At 31.4% G+C, this 21,825-nt stretch overlaps 1 protein-coding gene across 2 annotated transcripts; it reads left to right on the top strand.

Moving 5' to 3' along the window:
* The first annotated feature begins 11,193 nt into the window (after positions 1–11,193).
* DWA3 (Transducin/WD40 repeat-like superfamily protein) lies at positions 11,194–19,437 on the top strand. Of its 2 annotated transcripts, none has more exons than XM_039038683.2 (18): positions 11,194–11,537; positions 12,105–12,235; positions 12,631–12,748; positions 13,047–13,273; positions 13,356–13,458; positions 14,151–14,221; positions 14,342–14,416; positions 14,516–14,659; positions 14,803–14,980; positions 15,873–16,427; positions 16,541–16,597; positions 16,689–17,350; positions 17,610–17,735; positions 18,088–18,162; positions 18,272–18,384; positions 18,589–18,705; positions 18,796–18,864; positions 18,970–19,437. In XM_039038683.2, exons 1-18 carry the CDS (start codon positions 11,513–11,515, stop codon positions 19,028–19,030), a joined length of 2,907 nt encoding a protein of 968 aa, XP_038894611.2. In that variant the 5' UTR covers positions 11,194–11,512; the 3' UTR covers positions 19,031–19,437. The 2 variants fall into 2 exon arrangements, with proteins under 2 accessions (XP_038894611.2, XP_038894612.2); XM_039038684.2 differs by having other exon boundaries at positions 11,226–11,537; positions 13,042–13,273.
* The last annotated feature ends 2,388 nt before the right edge of the window (positions 19,438–21,825 follow it).

Genomic DNA, 21,825 nt, shown 5'->3' with positions numbered 1-21,825 from the left:
ATTTTTCTTAATTCTCTTTTTTTTATTGATTCCAAAAGAGGGAGAGATAGTAAGAAAAATGAAAGTATCTTGTTATTGAAATATTCATTGTTTTCAAGTTAATTGAAATTATGTGTGTTGATTGTGATTTTTGTTCATATTTTATATACACATCTCTTTGAAATTCATTTTTCTTGAGTTGTTTGTCATAATAAAAAAGAGTAATTTTTTTTACTTTTTGGACTTTAATATCAAATTAATTAACTAATATTTTGATGATAACAAACATGCATTTATTTATTAACAATTTGAGTGTTTTGATGTGTTCATTATGTAGAGCTTAGAACAACGATTTCAATGCAATTTGAATCACTCGAATCGGAGTTCAAACAAAGAATTCATCGCTGAAACAAATTTAATGTTGAGTTGGTGACATGGCAGATTTTTTTTTAATCAAAGTGGATTAATTGAAATGTGTTATTTGAAACATAGAAATAATGACACATTGTGGGCTTTTGATTTTTGGTGTAAATTTTAAAGAAAATGAATTTAATACTATTTTATATTGGTGTCTAGGGGTTAGTTTTGGACACATGGTAAACATTGTTTTTTGTTGGGTTTTAAAAAAATGATTTTAAATATATATATATATATATATATATATATATATATATATATATTTATGTCTAACGGCTAGTTGAGTTTAAAATCTCCACCATTGATTTTTCTTTTCCAAGAACCAATGACCCAAATTACATGTAGTTTTCAATAATTTTTCCTCTCCATTTAAACCTACCTTCTGTTCCAAATCATGACAACAATTTTATTATTTTCAATGCTCCATAACTCATTAAGCCACCATTGCTGCCGTCTATCCAAGTTTCAATTTTCTTCTTTTCATCTTCTTCTTAAGAGAGATATTTTATATTGTGAGGATTGATTCATTAAGTGCTAAATTTGTAAATCCACTCTGAGAGTTTGTCGAGTGTGTTATTTATTTTTTCAAACTATTGTAAGGGTTGCTCTTGATTCTGGAAAAAGAGTCGTTGTAATGGTTTGATCCTCAATCGTGGAAAGGATCGAGTTTGTTTTTGCACCCGGAAAAAGAACATTATACGGTTTGACTCTAAGTCACGGAAAGTGTCAAGTTTGTAATGACATACCCAAGAGGAGCTTGAAAAGTGGATGTAGACGGTTGCGCTGAACCACTATAAAATTATCGGTGTCAATTTCTCTATCCTTCCCCTATTTAATTTTGTAATTAATTTTTTATTTTATATTATTACTTGAAATTAATTGCAATTTTTGTTCTTGAAATTAATTGCTCATATTAGATTATTTTGATTGGTTATTTTTGAATTTCATATCCAATATCAGTCTTGTTATTAAAATTAAATTGGGTGCTTAAAAGTGTTAGTTTTATTTACTTGGCTATTTTGGGATGAATTTATTTTTAAATTACTTGTTAGTAAAAAGTTTGTTAATTTATTTAATTGGGTATACACTTTAGGGAAAAGTTTTAATTAGGTTAAATAAACACTATTCACCCCGTTTAGGTTGCCATACCAATCCTACCATTTGCCCGTCCTAATGCCTTTCCTTTCTTTAGTCTCTTCTTCTCTTAGTCCATTTGCCCGTTTCTTATACTCCTCAAGCTCTCACGTGATTGTCATTATTTCGATTTTATCTTTAATAGTCTACCCTCCTAGACTTGTGATTCTTGGTCCAAAAGTGATCCATAACAATCCTATTTTTTGAATTTCATTTTATATGATTTCCTTGGATTTTCTTATCTTTTTCTTGGCAATATCTTTCTTATATTTTATCTACTTTTATTTTCGTATTCATTTTTGTTTTCTTATTTAGATCTTCTTGATTAAAATAAATATAATATTATATCAATGTGTTTTCAATTTAGTTATATATTTATTATCTCAATACTATTTTATATATTTTAAATAATAATTAATAATGTGATATAAATGAAAATATGGATGTTTTCATATATAGGAAAATGAGTCAATTTATGTACAAATATAGCAAAATATCATTGTAGGTCCCCTTGTTAGCTTAATAAGGATTAATGAGAATCAAATTAATTCTAGATTAGTTTGAATTGTTCAAACTAATTGTATGAGATACAATTAATATAATGTGTGTGATACATTATAATATAAAATTTAGTGAGAGAAATAAATATTTGAATATGATTCAAATATTAATTATATGATGAATGTGATTTATATATAAACTGTACGTTAAAATTAATATGAATATGATTCATATTAAAACTATATGTTATATGAGAGAATGTAAACTGTAGGTTATATTATATGTGACATAATATAAACTGTAAGTTATATATTATATAAGCGATAATAGATTATTCAATTTGATAATATTAAATTAGTTAATATCATTATTTGAATTTTGAAAATTGACTCCTAGGGAGTTATTTTCAAGTTATGGAAGGAATTATTCCCTCATTTTCTCTAAAGAAATGTAATTGGCAGAAGGTTGAGGATGACTTCAATGTTGGAACAAAATTTTGGGCAAACAAATTATCTAAAAAATCTTCATCTCATTCATCTGCCATTTTCACACAAGACCTCTCATCTTCTCTTTCATCAAAGTTAGTCAAGGAAGCCCACACACTCTCTTTGATACTCACCTTGAGAATAACAAGGTTTTCATTCTGGTGGTGTCCAAAGGAAGTTGCTACATCTGAAAAAAGTTGTTGTGTTCGTGATTATGTGGAGGAGATTCGTTCGTAGTCTCATCGGAGAGGAAACGTGAAGAAAGATTCTTCAAGGGTTAGTATATCGTTTCCCTTTTTGTTTTCTCTGTAATATTCTTTAGAATAGATTTAGATATGTTTATTCATGGTTTCCGTCTCCTATCTTTTCTTAAGTTCCTAAAACAAAATTCGAGACACTCGACGTTCTTACACTTTCATTATAGGAATTCCAATCCTTCATCTATTAGTGTCTATCACCGACACTGATTGATGTGTTGGAGTTAGAATGTAATTAACGGAAACAAACAGAATCATTAAGTACTCTAACTTAGTCAATTTTAGCAACTAAGCAATCATGTTCATAAACTAAAAGTAGGGTTTTGAAGTTATACCTTTGAATAACTTTTTAATCTTCAGTTCAAGCTTGAATCTTCACACCAAAACCTTGTAGACCATCAATTGATCTTTCTTACTCTTCTTTGGACCTTAGATTGGATTGTGGGATCTAAAATGAACTTGAATCTAGAGAGGGGATTGAAGAGAAAGTCTTGTTTTGGTAGTCAAGTTTGAAGAACTCTTCTTCATCCAAAATTTTGAAATTCAGCCATGCAACTTCTCTTTTTCTCAGCTGAAGTTTGTTGGTTTTTAATTAACTGAGTCATGCAATCAAATTGCATACCAAAATGACACCAAAACACTTTAAAATAATGGAAAGGTTGGAAAAACCCACTCCCTCTCTTTTTTCAATTTTATTTGAATTTTACATTTAAAATTGAAATTGGTTTGAAAATTAAATTTTATAAATACTAATTCAATAATGAGTATTTTAACTAAATTAATTTTAAACGAAATTAATTCTAATAATTGATTTTAGATAAAACTAATTTGAATTAATTAGTTAAACAATTTAATTAATTAATTAATTAAATTGAAAAACACCAATTTCATAATTATGAATCTCTATTCAGGTACTTAATATTTAAATCAAATTTAAATATTATCTTATTCTCCAATTTCATTTAATTTGATAATTAAACGTGTAATTATATCGTATATAATTACTTATTCCCTTAATTCGAATTTGAATGTTTCAAATTCTCTCATCACACTATTCTGAGGTTTAGTCCATTTGTGAGCTAGTAGGGGAACCTAATGGATCTATAGATAATGGGCTTCAATAATTCGAGATTAACCAACTAAACTCTTTAACCTAATTAACCAACATTCGTTAACTACCAGGTCACCCCACTAAAGCCCAGTAGTTGCACTCTCCTCATTGTAGATATATTTATGTTCACTCCATATAACCATAATTAGCAAGTCAACCATTCATAGGTTGTTCGTAATAACGCTTGGGTCGAAAGTTTTTTTACCACCAAGATTACATCTTAATCCTTAAGTCCCACTGATCCTCTATTGAACAATTGGCTTGTGATCCAGTCACCAAATCGGGTCCCTCATGGGCCAATGAGAGGGTGGGGCCCTTGTTCAAGACCTGGAGTCAACACTTAGGGAACAACCTCTCTACTATTCCTAAAATGGGTTGGAGCGAATTCTATCTTGCACCCTATGTCCCCAGCTATCTGCCCGTCTTACCCCTAAAATTGAAAGCTTATTGAGCTGGTGCTTTTGAGCCAACCTTCACCCATACAAATCTAAGGATAATCCCGAATAAATAGGGATTGATAGTTAGCTTAGGATTAAGGTCAAGTTACCTAAGTCATCACTTTGAAATAGTCAGTCTTAAACAGTAAACAACGTTATAAAATAAGAGTGACTTATTTCTTGGTCCAGTCTTATACAAACTCTTTGCATAGGACGCTCTCACTCGCATGTCTCCACATGAACGAATTAGGATCACATCGTTTGTAGCACTTACAATAATTGTAAGTGGGCCGCATTCGATTGTGTCTCCAAAATAAGGTATCCAGTCTTATCCGTATACTATAGACCATTTTGGTCATTTACCCGAATTTGATCCACACTTATGTCTCCACATAAAGTCCAAGTACTTATGTAATAGCCATACATGAATCTTTGTTTATTGGATATAGGTTATTTCTAAAACAAAATGAGCAATCCATACATTCAATAACAACTTTATTGAATTAAAATTTTAATAGTATTTATATTGATTAACAAAATAAATTTATTGTTTACAAACCACTAGGTTTAGAACATAAAACTTAATATGATGTCTATTAGTGTCTAACACTGTCTATTAGTGATAGTGACATTTCACTATATTTAAAAATATTTCCAACAGTTTTGTCATTTAAACAATTACCTTGTTGCTTTTTAATGATTTTACAATACTATACACAACTTCCTCTCTATATATATTAAGAATAAACCTACCCTCTCTTATATGCTCGATTTCTCTATAACACCATCCCCTTTGAAGTCAATTTTCCTTTTACGTTTTTTTTTTTTTTTTGGCTAATTTTATTAAGAACGTGAAGGATGATTTGTTGTGAATGGTAGGTTGTTTTGGTTTACAACATGTATAGGGTAGTGCGTTAATCATTTATATCCGATCTAATTAGGTTTCTTGGTTAACCTTTTTGAAGGTTTAACGGTAGGGTATTTATGTTTGCAACTTTACATTTTAGAAAGATTTGAACACCTCTTTTATAGAAACCAAATGATTTCTAATTGATTTGGTAATTTCAAGAAAAAACATAGATTCAAGCTTTTTGATACAAAGTAATCTTTTTGTTATGATTTTAAATCTTTAATTGATGATTAATTGAGTTGTTGTGTCAACGAGGTTGTTTTGTCATTTGATAACTAGTAATTAATAATCCAAAAAATAACTAGTTTTCTGATTTTGAAACTTTTTTGCAATCTTTTCAAATAAAATGTTAAATGTTTCTATTTCTCTTGTGGGTTGAAATAATTTTCCTTCGTGATGAATCTATCATATATTTGGGCTAGTTGCATAAATGAAATTCAAACTCAAAATAATAGAATATGTAGTATAGTATAAGGATAAAATAATTGTCCAAAAAACCATCCACCATTTTGCGCACTACTTTCCGGTTTTCTCAAATTGAAAGTTATCACTGATAGCTTTCAATTTGAGAAACATGCTATCACTGGCTATCACCGATAGCTGCTATTAGTAACTATCACTAATAGTTGCTATTAGTGGTAGCTTTTCGATTTGAGAAGTGTGTTATCAGTTGCTATCATTGATAGCTGCTGTCGGCCATAGCTTTCAATTTGAGAAGTGTGTTATTAGTTGCTATCGCTGGTAGCTGCAATTAGTAATAACTTTCAATTTAAGAAATGTGCTATCAGTTGCTATTAGTAATGCTGCTATCGATGAATATACTAATAATTACTATTAGTGATAACAACTGATAGCTACTATCAGCGATAGCTTTCAATTAGAGAAATGTGCTATTAGTTGCTATCATTGATAATTGTTATTAGTGATGCTACTATTAGTTATAGCTTTCAATTTGAGAAATATTAGTTGCTATCACTAATATGTTTCTATCAATGATAACCAAATAATGGCTATTGTTGATATGTTTCTATTAATGGCAATGTTTTGATGTTTTTTATTGTTTGAACTTGATATCATGTTATACTTGTTTGTAAATAATTGGGGTCTTTTGATTAATTTATTGATACGTGTAGTGTGTTTGTGTGTCGTTATTGATGCATATAGGTATAAAATAGTATCATTTTACATTGATAGTCATAAAGGATATCATTGATAGCTAAGTCAGTGATAGAAATGATATCACTAATAGTATTTATGTATTATACAATGTAGTATTTGAGATTAGATGACTCCTCGAGATTGTTTGATTGTGCATATAAGTTTTCATTAATAGCATGATATCATAGCATCACCAATAACATGTTATCAATGATACTACTTAAAGTCCTATAAAAAAAATATTGATATGTTTGTTAACGTTCTCATTTCTTATTTTTTGAGAAATGAACTTTTTAATAACTATTATCGTTTTTTATTTCAAACTTTTAATAAATGTTTTTAAAAATGTGCAAAACTTGAGAACTAAAAAAAGTAGTTTCTTCCAAATTCATTTTCTTTTGCTTGTTATATTTAATGTTTCGTTATAATAATCAAACTTGATGATTGACTTGTTGGTATTAAGTCATTTATAAATTAGGCACTTTTAAGTCTTGGATTTGAAACTCAGTCTCGTAATTATTTTTTTAAAATTGGATAAAGTGAAAGAAAAATTAAAAAAAAATGAAGAAGGAGACATACAACAAGAAAATAATAAATGTTTTTAGATTTTTTTTGCCAAGTTATTCTATCTATTACAAATATCCATAAAACTTGGATGCATCCAGTTGAGCCCATATGAAGGCTGGTCCAGTGCACCAGGCCCAAAGTTATTGCATCGACACAATTCAATTCAAAAATCCAAATTCCTACCTAATATTTCAATCCTTTTTTAATTGTTGCTTTTTTTTTTTTTTTTTTCTTGAAAAGTTTCTCTTTGATGCTTGTGTTATCTTTAAATTATCCATATTTTTTTTACCGTAGGACACAAATTTATCTACTTCGCTTGATTGATAATTAGGTCACATTTATTCATCCGTAATCAAAATTGTCGCAGTCGTAATGAATTTACATTCATGTATCAATTGTAATAAACTTCACATTTACCACATATTGATGCAATCGTCATAGTATGGGTCTCATGCAATAATCAAACATAATTGGATTGATGACCCTCTTCTCTATAATACAATTATGTTTATTGATTATGTATTTTATAGTGGGGCATATATTTAATTATGATTACAGAGCAAAACAATAACAAATATAATCAAATCGGTCCATTTTTTAGATTATCATTGATGGATTATATTTAGAAAAAGGTAAACGTAACCTTAATTTAATTTGCAAGAGTTTGATGTTGTAATGTGTGTATATATATAAAAGATCAATCCTATTATTTATACTATCAGTTGACAACAACATTCATGAATGTCCTTTTGTTTCTTAAATATAAAAAATTATATTAGACAAAACAATAATTGTTAACCGACCGTTAAATGTGAATATTTTTTTCTCTGGTGAGTACAATTAGGTGTAAGAGAATTAAAAACCATAAACATGATTACTAATACATTCATATGCTAATTGTGATTGATTAAATGTAAATAGTTAGTTACAACTACTTCACTTGTATTATGTTATTTCCCCTTTATTTCCTCATTTATACATGAGGATATGACGTAAGCTTTTAATGAGTTTTAGTAAATAATATACTATACTCTTTTATTTATAGAAGCCCATATACATTTTTTATGGTATAGAGCAACCAATTTTTCACACCTAACTTCTTTAATTTTTTTATGGTTGTTGAGGATTTTTTGTTTCAACTCCTTTGTTTCTTCTCCGTGGCTGAATCTTTAGACACTGCAACAACTTACGAAACACAACTTCGAAACAATTCATTATTACAGTATAAGAATAGATTATTGTTCTTTCGATTATTACACCAAAATTACTACGGTATAGAATGAACATTATTAGGAGTGCAAATAAAATTTTACATTGATTAGAGAAAGAAATGATCATGAGTATGTATAGAGTTTTTTAAATGATTCGAAAGGTAAAATCACGAGAGTTTATATCAAAATTTGAAATATTTTGTAATTATAAAAATAGGTAGAAGTTCTATCGTCTTTTAACATAGCATTATGTATGAATGAAATGATGAAGTAAATATTATGTTCTAGGGTAAGCATTAATAAACAGTAAAAAGACAAACATTCCAAGTCCCAAATTGAATACAATCCAAATTTACTTACATCCATGCTTCACCTCAAGGACTACCCAAAAAAAAAGAAAAAAAAAGACCATACTTATTTTTTTTCCCCTCTCAAATAAAACAGTACAATATAAATGTTTGTACGTTCCTCTAGCTGTAGGGTTCACCTATTCCAAATTCAACCAAAACATACATTCCTCAGTAATTATTTATTTCCAAATTAAGACTTTTTACTTATTTGGGGCACTAAATCGATTTATATAATAGGTGGTTATTATAATATGTGAGTTATAATAATCTATGTTTGATATGCTAACTGTTTTACTCTAGTTTATAATACTTTATATTTGAGATACACACTATTTTAATAAAGATTGCAAATGAAGAGAAAAGACGATTACAAAACAGTAAGTACGGAAGACAATTAAGGATTTTCAAATAGTTTCACTATAGCTAAGATGAGTTATAATAATTAGTAACTTAAAGGAAAATTTTTATGGATAGAAAAAATGTCAAAATATTTATAGAAATAACAAAAAAAAAAAGAAAGAAAAAACACCTATACTTCTATTAATATCTATTAATGTAGACTTCTATAAATTTTTATTACTAATAGATACACTCCTATCAACCTCTATCTGTCTCTATAAAGAAGATTAAAATTTTGTTAATTTATTTAAATAGTTTTCCTTATTTTTTTTATTTTTGAAAATCTCTCTAATGGAGACCAAATATTAAATGTTAAGTAAATTAAAACTTTTTGAAAAAATGCCCCCTTAAGATTCTAAAACTATATCTTAAGCTATACGATTATTTTCATATATTTTTTTTTATCAATATGTTTAATTATTACTTGCTAAATTGAATTTCAAATACAATATTGAAAGTTGTTACATCGTTGTCGCCATTATTTCGAAAATGCGCGGATTTTAATTATTTTTAAAAGCTAATTACTTAAAACAAGTTCTGTTTTTTTTATTTGTCAAATGAATAACTTGGTTGGTAACACTTGTTTTTAAAAACTATTTTTGAGATTTAACATATCCAGATTTTTTTTTTAAAAAAAAAACAAATGTTTTTGGAAAATGGAGGAAAATGTCCACGTTAGTGCTTTCTTTCTCCGCGTTGAAACCTAAACATGCAGCACACATATTGTAAACAGATAATTAGGCAATTTAATTAGCCTCTTAATAGACAACTTACATTACATTGATTTTAACGTTTCAACCATAACCTGCAAGCCTTTTATAGATATACCTGTATATGAATTAAGCCCTTATTTATATATTTCAAATTATAAAACTCATTGAATTTCTAGGAATAATTCCATGGATGGGAGGTTAGAAACAATACTATTTTCTAATGGCGAGCTGATTTGTGTTAATATTGTTAGACTTCTGGAATTAACTGCTCCCATGCTTTTGGGTGGTTCTAAAGTTCCGAGTGGGTCTAGTCTGCTCACTACTCTTTCTGGATGGATACTTTTATTGGAAATGCGACCAAAATCTCACATTGGTCAAATAAGGGGATATCATGAGTTTATAAAGGAAAACAACTATCTTAATTGATATGATGTCTTTTTGGGTGAAACCAAAAGCAAAGTCATTAGGGTTTATGCCTAAAGTGGACAATATCATACCATTGTGGATATAGTTGTTTGGTCGTTATCTCTAACAACCTCCTCCCCATCATGCTTCAAAGATAAACACTAATGTTGCATGAAGCCCTAATCATCAAATGAGTGGGTTGGGTTGGATGCTCCGTGATCACCTTAGTCGAACTCACATTGTTGATATGCAGTTTATCCCACAATGCCCTGAGATTAAATATTTTGTAAGTCATGGCTATTAATGAGGGGCATTCATCATCTAATCTTGGAAAAATCTTTGTGGAATTTGATTTTTTGGAGGTAGTTAATCTCCTGAATAGAACGAGTTGGGACATATTAGAGGTGTCGTATTTGGTCGAGGACACTTTGCTTAGGGTTCGTGATCTTGGAGATGTCTTTTTTATTCACGTCCGTCAGTAACACAATTTTTTAGCACATTCTCTTGCGAAAAAGACTTTTAGATGAGTAGATGTCTTCTCTCCTCTATTCTCAATATCTATCGTGATTTTTCGTTTTGTTGTTGTTGTTTAGTTTATTGTTGTAGAAAAAGAAAAGAAAAATCCGTGAAGGGGTATATTTGTTTCTTTAATAAATAATTCAAGAAAAGCTAAGCTCCTTTAATTGGCAAGAAAGGGGATTTTAATTAATCTATGGATTCAATTATACATCATAATCAAATTGAGATCAGACCTGAAAATATAAAAATAGAAAGAAAAAGAATATAAGGGAAGGAATCTCTTTGGCTGTTTCAAACTGAAATGAATAGCCAACCATATGATTTTGACATAAGTCTTTCTTATTTATTTATTATTATTTTTTTTTGAAACCACAGAAACAGGTTTTCGGTATATTCAAATAATGGACATTAAATTTTTTAAAAACAATAACCAGAAAATTAAATTATGAGGAAATAAATAAATGTATGAGCCACGAGAAAATATAGGGGCGTGATTTTTGGTTGACACGCCGCATAGTTTATGACCAGAAAACCCAAAAGGAGAAGGAAGGGATGGCTTCCGTTAGAGAACATAAGAAGGGTATTATCGTCAAATTGAAAAAAGAAAGAAAACAATACGGCAATGGTTCAGTCACGGTCTAGATGAATTATATGGTTCCCATCTCTAAAAGCAAACAACCATTCTTTCTCTTCCTTTTATTTTCATTTTACCATTTCAGCCCATAACTTTTTTCTCTTCACTGTAATCGCAAATCTGAGCTGAATTGCAGTTCAAGTTTGATCTTTCACGGTGGTTTTTTTCTTTCTTCCTGTGATTTTCAGTTGGGGACTTTGTGGCTTCTTCAATCTTCAAGTCAATCTCCGGTTCCAAGTGAATTGAATTCAGTCGCTCACCGCCCGGATTTCGTTTTTCCGATCTTATTTCTACTTCCGAGTTGGGTTCTTAGTTCTTGTGGACAATGGCGAAGCGTGGATATAAACTACGTATCCTTTCTAATCTGTAGTACTATGATGTATTTCTATTTTCCTTTGCTTGGACGTTCAGCTAAGATTATCTTTACTTTGGTATTTTTCAACCATTTTAGTCTTTCTTCTTCCTTTCCGCGGAAAATTTGGGCTTAGATTTCTTGTGAGCTCAAAAGCTGCTTGAATCTAAGCATAAACTGATTTTAGGACAGAATTGATAGCATTAGGGATTTGGATGGTCATTTTGGATGAGGAGGGAGGAGGGAGGAGGGAGGAGGGCTACACTTATAATTTACGATTCTCATGTTTTGGGTGTGCGAAAAATTCATGCTGTTTTCATTAATTTGGTATGTGTTAAGGTAGTTGATGCCTTTGCTTCAGGATGATGTATTAATTTTAAATTTTTCTTTTATTTTCTTTAATTTCTGGGAGATGGTTGGGCGCTTATGTTGTATGTGATATAAAGTTTAAGAATATAGCTTTTTCTTCTAAGGAGTTCAATTCAGCTTCTACTGGTTACAATATGCAATGTCATGAGAGAAACTAAAACTATGGCAAGTATTTCCTTGACCTATTTGAAACTAGAGGAATTTGCGGCACACTCAGGGAATGTCAACTGTCTAAGTATTGGGAAGAAAGCTTGCCGACTGTTTATAACTGGTGGAGATGATTATAAAGTCAACCTTTGGGCTATTGGAAAACCTAATTCTTTGATGGTTGGTTGAATGCCTCCTCTTCCATCTTTTTGTACTCAATCAGATACTTAAATTTACATCATTACATGTCATAAATTCGTAAATTTCCTATCTTTTGAATTTTGATGGTTGAATAAAAGAATTGTATATTTGATGGGTGCCATTCTAATTGCCAATCTTCAGACAACTTTTTTTTTTCTTTTTAATTTTTTTTTATTCTTCACCTTATTGTTGATGAAAATTTGCTTGCACATTAGCACTTAAATTGTGAATTTACGGAATGGCATTGGAGAAAAATAATAGGAACCTTTGAGATCTGTTGGCTGATATTCTTTCTGGACTATTTTTGGGCACATGTGGTTCGTGGTTGTAATTACTTTAGTGATAAATATGGAGTTTTTTTTGGTCTTGTGCAGAGTCTTTGTGGTCATACTAATCCAGTTGAATCAGTAGCTTTTGATTCAGCCGAAATTTTGGTGCTTGCTGGAGCCTCATCTGGTGCAATAAAGTTGTGGGATCTTGAAGAGGCTAAAAGTAAGTTCACTCAACTAATTTCTTACTTTGACTGATATGTCTACTTATTTGCTATTTATTACTAGTTAAATTATCAATCATATAAACTATGCTTGACAAATAACCGTAAGAGAAGTAATGTGGTTTTGGCACATGGTCGTGTACATGAGTACCTACTTAGAAAACATGGTGTTCATGATGGCTTTTCATTGTTCATTTATAATACCTTCAGATTTCTACCTTCAATTGTATATGAAAGCGTAAAATTGCATTCCTTTGTCAATAACCTCTGATCTTTTGCTATGTTCTTGAAGTGTAGTGGTTCGCACTCTTTCTGGTCACAGATCAAACTGCACGGCAGTTGAGTTTCATCCATTTGGCGAGTTCTTTGCATCAGGTTCTAGAGACACTAATCTAAAAATCTGGGATATCAGAAAGAAAGGTTGCATTCACACATACAAGGGGCACACTCAAGGCATTAGTACTATCAAGTTCACACCAGATGGTCGCTGGGTAGTCTCTGGTGGATTTGATAGTGCTGTGAAGGTAATACTGAGTCACTCTGTAGATGGTGTAACTTTCTATCGTCATTATATAAAAGCCATATTTTAAAGTTTCTATTGAATAGGTATGGGATTTAACTGCTGGAAAGCTGATGCATGATTTCAAGTTCCATGAAGGACCTATTCGATCCATTGATTTTCATCCACTTGAGTTTCTCCTCGCGACAGGTGAGTGAAAGAAAGACTAAACAATTGATGCTTAAATGGCAAGTTTCTTGGATACAAAGATAGCAATTAGTTTCTCATCCTGCGTCTCAAAGTAGTTAAATTGCATCTCTCCTGCTTGTCTTTCCCTTCCCCCACATGAAAGCATCAAATATAGGGAAATATGCAAATCTCAAACAACAATGCCTCTTGGTGCACTGTTTTTCCGGATAAGAAATATTTCATCGATGAATGAAATACCCAAAGAGCATAGAAGGGTTATACTCAATAGGAAGATCACCCAAATACATACAAAAGCAGAACCCAAAACAGAAAGATAACATCCAAAGGTAATCAAGGAAAGGAGAGAAAAAAATGTACAAGTCAATCCAATAAATGATAGAAAAAAATAAAGTAGTCTGGACCCAAAAACAAAAGTAGCACTAAGATTCTTGAGGAAGATGCACATCAAATATGATAAAGACCAAACTTCAATTAGCCTAGCTGTGAGGAAAGAGAGCCATCAATAACAGAACTGTCATCCCAAAACAAAAACTAATATTGCAGAGTCACAATGATCTGCCTCTTGGTGCACTGTTTGTATTGATAAAATAGGATACTGGCATATTTCTTTTATACATTCTAATATTACCCGCAGTTTATCTCTCTCTCTCTATCTCTGAGTAAAAAGCGTACTGTATGATAAATATTTCCAGGGTCGGCGGACAAAACTGTAAAATTCTGGGATTTGGAAACCTTTGAACTGATTGGATCTACAAGACCTGAGGTATATCCATTCTGTTAGAAAAGACATGTTGCCTTAGCATTGTAATAGATGTTCAGTTTCTTGTGCTTCCTTTATGTTGGGGGGATTTGTGTTTATTTCATCATCATATCTTTTATACAGGCTGCTGGAGTACGTGCAATCACCTTCCATCCAGATGGGAGGACCCTGTTTTCTGGTCTGGATGAAAGTTTGAAGGTAAGGAGTGTCACTATTTCATAACTATGTAGAATAAAGGGTTATTACCTCCAATCTGTTGGCACATTCATGTCATATCTCTTTTCTTTGATATTGTAGGTATATTCATGGGAGCCTGTCATTTGTCATGATTCTGTTGACATGGGATGGTCAACACTTGGTGATCTTTGCATTCATGAGGGGAAACTTTTGAGTTGCTCATCTTATCGAAATTCTGTTGGAGTTTGGGTAGCTGATGTAGCGGTATACGTTGTATCTTTTCAGAAATTTGTTTATATATATATCTGTGTGTGTGTATATATACACTTACGTTCTGTTTCGTGTTGCCATGATGCACGTTATTTTTCAAGTAAATTAAAAAAAATGCTCTCATTTTGTACTTCCAGCTTATTGAGCCTTATGGAGCTAGTTCAGTATCTGGGCAAAAGGAGCCAAAAGATTCCAATTCTGCCTTCAAGAACAGTCTAGCTTCAAAAAGCACTGGAGGTGGTTTGATGACTTCAAACCTACAATCTCTGTCTCCTGATTACGAAACAAAGGAGATAAAGAATATATACATAGACAGTAAGTCCTCCACTTCTGCTCTGTAAAGAGGGGTTGTATTAACTTTTTTACGATAGGTTCCCAACTGCTACCCTATTTTAAGTGTTAGGCATGCAAACGTTGTTTACAATAAATTTCTAACTGCAACCATGAGTTTGCGATAGGTTTCTAAGCTAGAAAACAGAGAAAATCATGGGAATAATAAGTTTTCTAAGAAAAAAAAATACCCAGGTAACAATTCCATTTTATCTCCTACGGATGGATTCCTAACAATGTCACCCAAGCGATGAAGCTGGTTCTCTCTTCATGCACTGCAGACATGTTATAACTATACTAAACTTATTATTCACACTTCAGAAGTTCTCAGGCTGCATCTCTGCTCCCCCTCCTTTTTGTTTATTTAGAATAATTGCCCAACATAAGAAATTTCATCTTAAAACATACTGGAAAGTGGAAACTGACCCAATGTGTTTAATGATGTTGGTTTCCCAGTTTAATACAAATAAACAGGAAAACCGTATTAAAAGACCAATACTTAGAGGTGTTATGCAACCCTTAGATAGTAGAGATCCGTGGCTCATTTTGTTCAATAGATATGTCTCAATTTTTGATATATGCGACTCTCGGCATGATTTTCCTCAACAGTCAATGAATTGACACCCAACTGCTTTAGGTTTCTATCATTTGTTGATACCCAGGAACTGAATTAGCCTATGTGTTCTTAAATTTTATACAACTGATGTGGATTTCTGATTGATCAGTCGGATAATTCCAAAGGGCCCTCTGGTATTTAAAACACTAATGAGCATAAATTAATGATTTCACGTTACATATAGCTCATTTTATGCACGCTTGCCTGCCTTCAAACATTGTTTTAAATCTATTTTCTCTTCTCTTTTTTGTTTTTGTAAAGCAACTGGTGGAAAGCCTGTTGCACCACAGAAGGCAGAATCTTTAAGCTCCCCAAAAATTCTGTTTTCATTGGATTCAAAGGAGATTAGCTATGATGCAAGCAAAAAGCAAAGTCCTGCATCGAGAGTAGAAATGAAATCTAATGAAGTATCGAAAGACAAACCCCCAGTTGTACCTTGTGATAGTCCTGAGGTTAAGGACTCACCCAGCTCTGTAAGGGAATCTATCACATTTTCCAAGACAAGGCGTGGAATGTTGCTCAGGCCAGCTCATATAAGAAAGCCATCCAATAGTAAAATGGACTTTGAAAAATTGTCAGTGTCAGTTGATTCAAGTAGAAAAACTGATCTTGAGAGACTACCAGTTGTAGATTCTGCAAACATCTGTCATATCACCAATGATTTGAATAATGCTCCAGAACCAAACTTGAAAACAAGTGCTGTATCTGAAGAAATACATATAGATTCTCATAGAACAAATTCTGATATCATTAGTATCGAGAAGTTCGAAAAAATTCCCCCTACGTCCGCTGAGACAACTTCAGAACAAGATTGCTGTAAGATGTTGTCCTCACCTTTTGTCGATGCACTATTGTTATTATATACATGTTATATTAAAATCGTTTATATAGTTTCTATTATGTTAATAGTAATGTCCACAAATCTGCAGGCAACAAATCAGTTGAGAATACCAAAGGGGCAAACTCTGTTAAATTTGTAAATGGAGGTTTGTCCTCCTTGTCCATTTAGCTATTTTCCACTGACAGGAGTAAAGTAAATGTGTGGGAATTTTATGGTCTTGTATCCTATTTTTGCAGTTGCAGTTGTTCCTGGAAGGACGCGGACTCTCGTTGAGAGGTTTGAAAGGAGAGAGAAAACTCATGATGTACAGACAACAGTTTCACCATCTTATGTCCTTGAACCAGAGAGGTTTGAAAAGAGAGAAAAAACTAATGATGTACAGACAACAATTTCACCATCGTATGTCCTTGAACCAGAGAGGTTTGAAAAGAGAGAAAAAACTAATGATGTACCGACAACAATTTCACCATCTTACGTCCTTGAACCAGAGAAGACAAAAGAACAAACTAATAGCTTTGAAATACAGGTGGCCACACCTCAGATCCTTGAAACTGAGAAGACACGTAAACAAACTAATGACTATAGAATGCAGGCGGTTACTATACCTTCTCATGTCTCTGAAACTGAGAAGACACGTGAACGAACTAATAAATATGAAGTACAGGCAGTGGCTATTCCTTCCCACGTCTCTGAAACTGAAAAGGCAAGAGAACAAACTAACAACTATGAAGTACGAGTAATGGTTAGTCCTCGTACCCCTGAAACTAAGAGGATGGCTTCTAACTGTGAAGCAAAACCAAGAAATAACTATGAAGTAAAAACAAGAAATAACTATGAAGCAAAATCAACTATTAGACCTTCTCTTGTCCCTGAAACAGATCGAAGTGACAATTTACAGGTATGGTTACCGTGAAACTTTAAATAGCCACAACTTAATGAATCTCATCACTCTTATTAGAATGTTAGGTTACATTTGAAGTTTAAAATGCAATCCAATTGAGAAATTTTTGTGCTTTTGCTGGAAAATTATTTCTAAGCAGTAGGCAGAGAATGGCCAATGTCAGAATGTTGGCAAATGGAAGTCATATGAAGACACATAATTACATTGTTAGGTTTGTTCAAACCTAGTCATTCTTTGTTTTTTTGCCTATTGACAGAAAGGAGAGCCTCAAATTTCTGGAAGAGATTCTACCTCTGCAAATGACAGGGATGTCATTGAAGACATAATGCAATCTCATGATGTATTCTTAAGTACCCTCCGATCCCGCTTGACAAAATTGCAGGTAATCTTCTTTTAGCATGCAGATAATACAATGAACTAACGTGAGTTAAACTGTGAACTACAACTATGCCCCTTTTTACGGCAGTAGCTTTGTAAATGAGCCAGAATGAAACTCTGCTTCAGATGTCGGGGTTTTCCCCTTGGAAAAGAGAAAAGAAAAGAAAAGAAATATCGCGTTCCACCCAAAAAATTGCCACATATAAATGTGCTTCGTTAGAAAACAACTTTGTTCTGTGACTTTTATCAGTCTACTCTTGATGATTGGAATAACTCCAATTGAAATAATTTTTTGGTTTTGTTTTGGACCATTAACTTTTTTTGGAAGTTGCGTTAATATTAATAGTGTCCTGCAGGTGGTGCGACACTTTTGGGAGCGGAATGACATGAAAGGTGCCATTAATGCCATGACAAAACTTCCAGATCATTCGGTATGTACCATTTGAATTAGTTTATTCGTGTTAAGTGCCTTTAATTTCATAAGCAACTAGTCTTCTCCGTTCCCAAATGGGGTTTTCCAAGAATCTGGTCATGATACAGGTGCAAGCAGATGTGATCAGCGTTCTCATTGAGAAGATGGATGTCTTGACTCTGGATTTATTCTCGTGCCTACTCCCTGTACTTGTGGGTTTATTGGATAGCAAGATAGAAAGGTAATTGTCTCAGGTGTAACCAGAGCCTCTTTGTCTTCTTCTAACTTCTTCCGCATTTGTCTTAATGAAAATTCCAGAATATCAATGACATGATGCACGTTGAAAATATTGCTAATTTCAACAGTTGAAAATTATCTTTCTGTTTATGACATTTTACTAAGATGTAAGTTCTTATAGTGGCTTATGTTTTATGCGGTATGCCAGGCATGCCAGTTTGTCAATGGAGATTCTATTGAAGCTTGTAGCAGTTTTTGGTCATGTTATAAGCTCAGCAGTATCAGCACCTCCAGTAGTTGGCGTTGACCTTCATGCAGAGCAGAGGTGACTTTTCATCTTGCTTTTACTTCCTTTAGAATATATGTAAATAAACTAAATATGGTCTAATCTGCTTGCTTTGGAACTCGAACACAGGGTACAATGCTGCAAGCAATGCTTTACCCAACTGCAGAAGATTCAAAAAATCATTCCATCATTTGTAAGGTATAATCATTTTCTTTTAGACCCTGCAAATTGACATCTCAACTTGAATCCCAAGCTCCGGATGGGACACTATGGCTCCAATGTCTCATTTTTTTCTCCTTGCAGGAGAGGTGGTTCACTAGCGAGAAGTGCTCAGGAATTGAATCTAGTACTTCAACAATGTTAAGTTTGGTTCACTATGCCACAGATAAGTAGGTAGGCTGACACCCCTAATAGAAAGAATGGGGAGATGCAACACCTTTTCAAGTTGAAGCCACAAGTCATCCCACAGTTTAGAGTGGGTGCTTGCTTCCAGTTCCAGTTTCGTCAGTTGTAAAGTGATATGTTGAGATTCATGGAGGGGAATCAGAAGGGTTATCGACATAAAACCTTAGAGGACGAATGCGAAATCGGCATGTCGGAGTCTTTAGACGGAGCATAGGAAGCCCTCCTCATTTTGATTCTTCATATTCCGGGTATTGTCTGTATCCTCTGATCAACAATTTGTAATTATGTGCCAATTCATACTATACATGTAATGCGTGGAGACATTCAATGCAAATATATGAGTAGAGTGAAATCCGTTTGTTTCTATTTGATAGAATCTAATGTTGCTGATAGGCCTTTCTGTGTAAGTAAAAGTTCCATTTACATGTTCACGTTTAAAAATAACCACCATTATGGTTGTAGCATTATTAGTGGCACAAATGCAATGATTTTTCGTATTCTTGGGGGCGTTTTCTTTTAGCATGAATGGGGAGATTTGAATCATGTATCTCAAGGTCGCTAAACATCTGTATGTCAATTGAGTTATGCTCGTTTTGACTTTCCTGTGCTTCACAAATAATTTAAAGCTAGCAATTAAGTAACAATTTTGTTGTTACGAAGTTAACAAATTGATTATTATTATTAAGAAGAAATATCTTTTTAGTCCTTAGGTTTTGGGTCAAGTTTTTCATTTGGTTCTTAAGGTTAAAAATGTTGCACCTTTAGATCCCATTTGGTAATTATTTTGTTTTTTGTTTATGTTTTTAAAAATTCAGCCTATAGCACTACTTTCACTTCTAAATTTCTTCATTTTTTATCTAGTTTTTATTAATGGTTTAGAAAATCAAGTTAAAACATGAAAACTAAAAGGAGTAGTTTTTAAAAACCAGTTTTTGTTCTTGGAATTTGGCTAAAAATTCAAGTATTTTAGAAAATATGCAAATTATTGTAAGAAATGTAGAAGAAATAGACTTAATTTTAAAAAATTAAAGAATAAAATGAAATGGTTACCAAATGGGTCCGTAGTTTTTAAGTTGTGAGTTTGGTTTTAATTTAGTTCTTAAGTTTCAAAATGTTATAATTTTATTCTTGAAATTTGAATTTTGTTTTAGTTTGGTCCATAGGTCTTAAGATTTGCTTTTAACTTCAATTTCTCGCTAAATACTCACTTCAATATTTGATATTAATATCTATTAATTAATTAAAAATAATTATGAATTGAACTTTTAAAATTTATACTGATAGTGATGAAAAATAGTAAAATTTAATTAATTATAATTATTTAAGAAAATTAATTATTAGGCATAAACACTAAAAATGAAAAAGTGAGCATTTAGTAAAAAATCAAGATTAAAAGTGTAAAATCCTAAAATCTAGAGATCGAATTGAAACAAAACTTAAATCTCAATAATAAAGTTGTAACATTTTGAAACCTATGGACTAATGAAATTTAAACAAAAATTAAAACTAAAAGTATAACATTTTGAAATCTAGGGACCAAATGAAAACCAAACTCAAAATCAAAGGATTAAAAATGTATTTTTTTCCTTATTATCATTATTATTATTTATGAATGTTCAAATCATATTTTTGGCTTTTGAATTTTGTTCTATGTTACTTTTTATCTTTATCTTTTAAATATTTTATTCTAATTTATGAACTTTATTATTGAAACGAAATCATTCCCTCATCATTTATTTATTTATCTTTTTCTCATATAAAATCTATTTTTTTTAGGCTCACTTTTAGTATCCATTTCTAAATATATTTAGATAAAATCTAAAATATATTTAGAAATTGATACTACAAATGAGCCTAAGCATTTGTTGATGTAGACATTTATAGTTATTTAAATAAATAGAGATGTAGTTATACTTATGTCAAATCTTTATCAAGTAATTTATTGAAGAATAAAGTAAATCCTAAAACTTCACTAAACTTAGGGTTTTAATCAAAATGTTTGACAGGTCAACAGGCTAATAAAAATAGGATTTTAATTTATTATAGATAATTAATATGAGTATAGTTTAACTGACATAATGTAATCACTCTCAACCAAGAGATCATAAATTTGAATTTCTAATACTGCTGGAACTCAAATAAAAAAGAACTATTACAGGCAAACATTATATCTTTGATATACGCTACCATAAAATTCAAATACATACATCCAAAATTCATATCCTAATTAACTATTCAGATTGTGGAGAAAGAAACAATTATCAAAGGAAAGATAGGAAATTTTTTCTCCAAAAAGAGAAAAAGAGGGGGGAAAAAAGGAAAGAGAGGAAAAATAGAAAAGTATGGAGAAGAAACCATCTTTAGAAAGAAACTGCAATGGAAAAAAGTGTTCCATTTGTTGACCATCCTTTTAGGGAATTAGTAAATTTTGGATTAATTATCAAAATGGTATAGTTTTTGTTTGGTGTGAAGTTGTGAATAATCATATTTAACATCTAATTTAAGAGGTCAATATATGCATCACTTAAAAGAAAAACTAATTTTAGTGTTTAATATATAGCACTTCGCATTTATTTGAGGTTAAAAAAAAAAACTATTTTGATATTTTTTTTTCTTTGAAATGTCTAATTTTAATCTTTATATTTTCAATAAATTTTAGAGATATTTTTAAATATAAAAAAAATATTTAAAAATATTTATACTTTATAGAAAAAAGCTTCAAAAGTACAAAGCTCTTTTGGAATTTTTTACTAT

This window comes from Benincasa hispida, chromosome 8 (genome assembly GCF_027475165.1).
Source record: "Benincasa hispida cultivar pf3 chromosome 8, pf3_genome.v1.1, whole genome shotgun sequence".
In the NCBI taxonomy this organism is placed as follows: Eukaryota; Viridiplantae; Streptophyta; class Magnoliopsida; order Cucurbitales; family Cucurbitaceae; genus Benincasa; species Benincasa hispida.
The sequence above is the reverse complement of the archived record's forward strand: the minus strand, read 5'-3'. Positions and strand labels throughout refer to the sequence as shown.

Bases quoted from the DNA above. Each gene is read 5' to 3' on its own strand.
- DWA3 (XM_039038683.2), top strand. From the start codon at position 11,513: ATGGCGAAGCGTGGATATAAACTAC. The intron at 13,459-14,150 runs GTGAGTGAAAGA...AAATATTTCCAG, and splicing joins TGAGTTTCTCCTCGCGACAG to GGTCGGCGGACAAAACTGTA. The intron at 16,598-16,688 runs GTTTGTCCTCCT...CTATTTTTGCAG, and splicing joins TGTTAAATTTGTAAATGGAG to TTGCAGTTGTTCCTGGAAGG.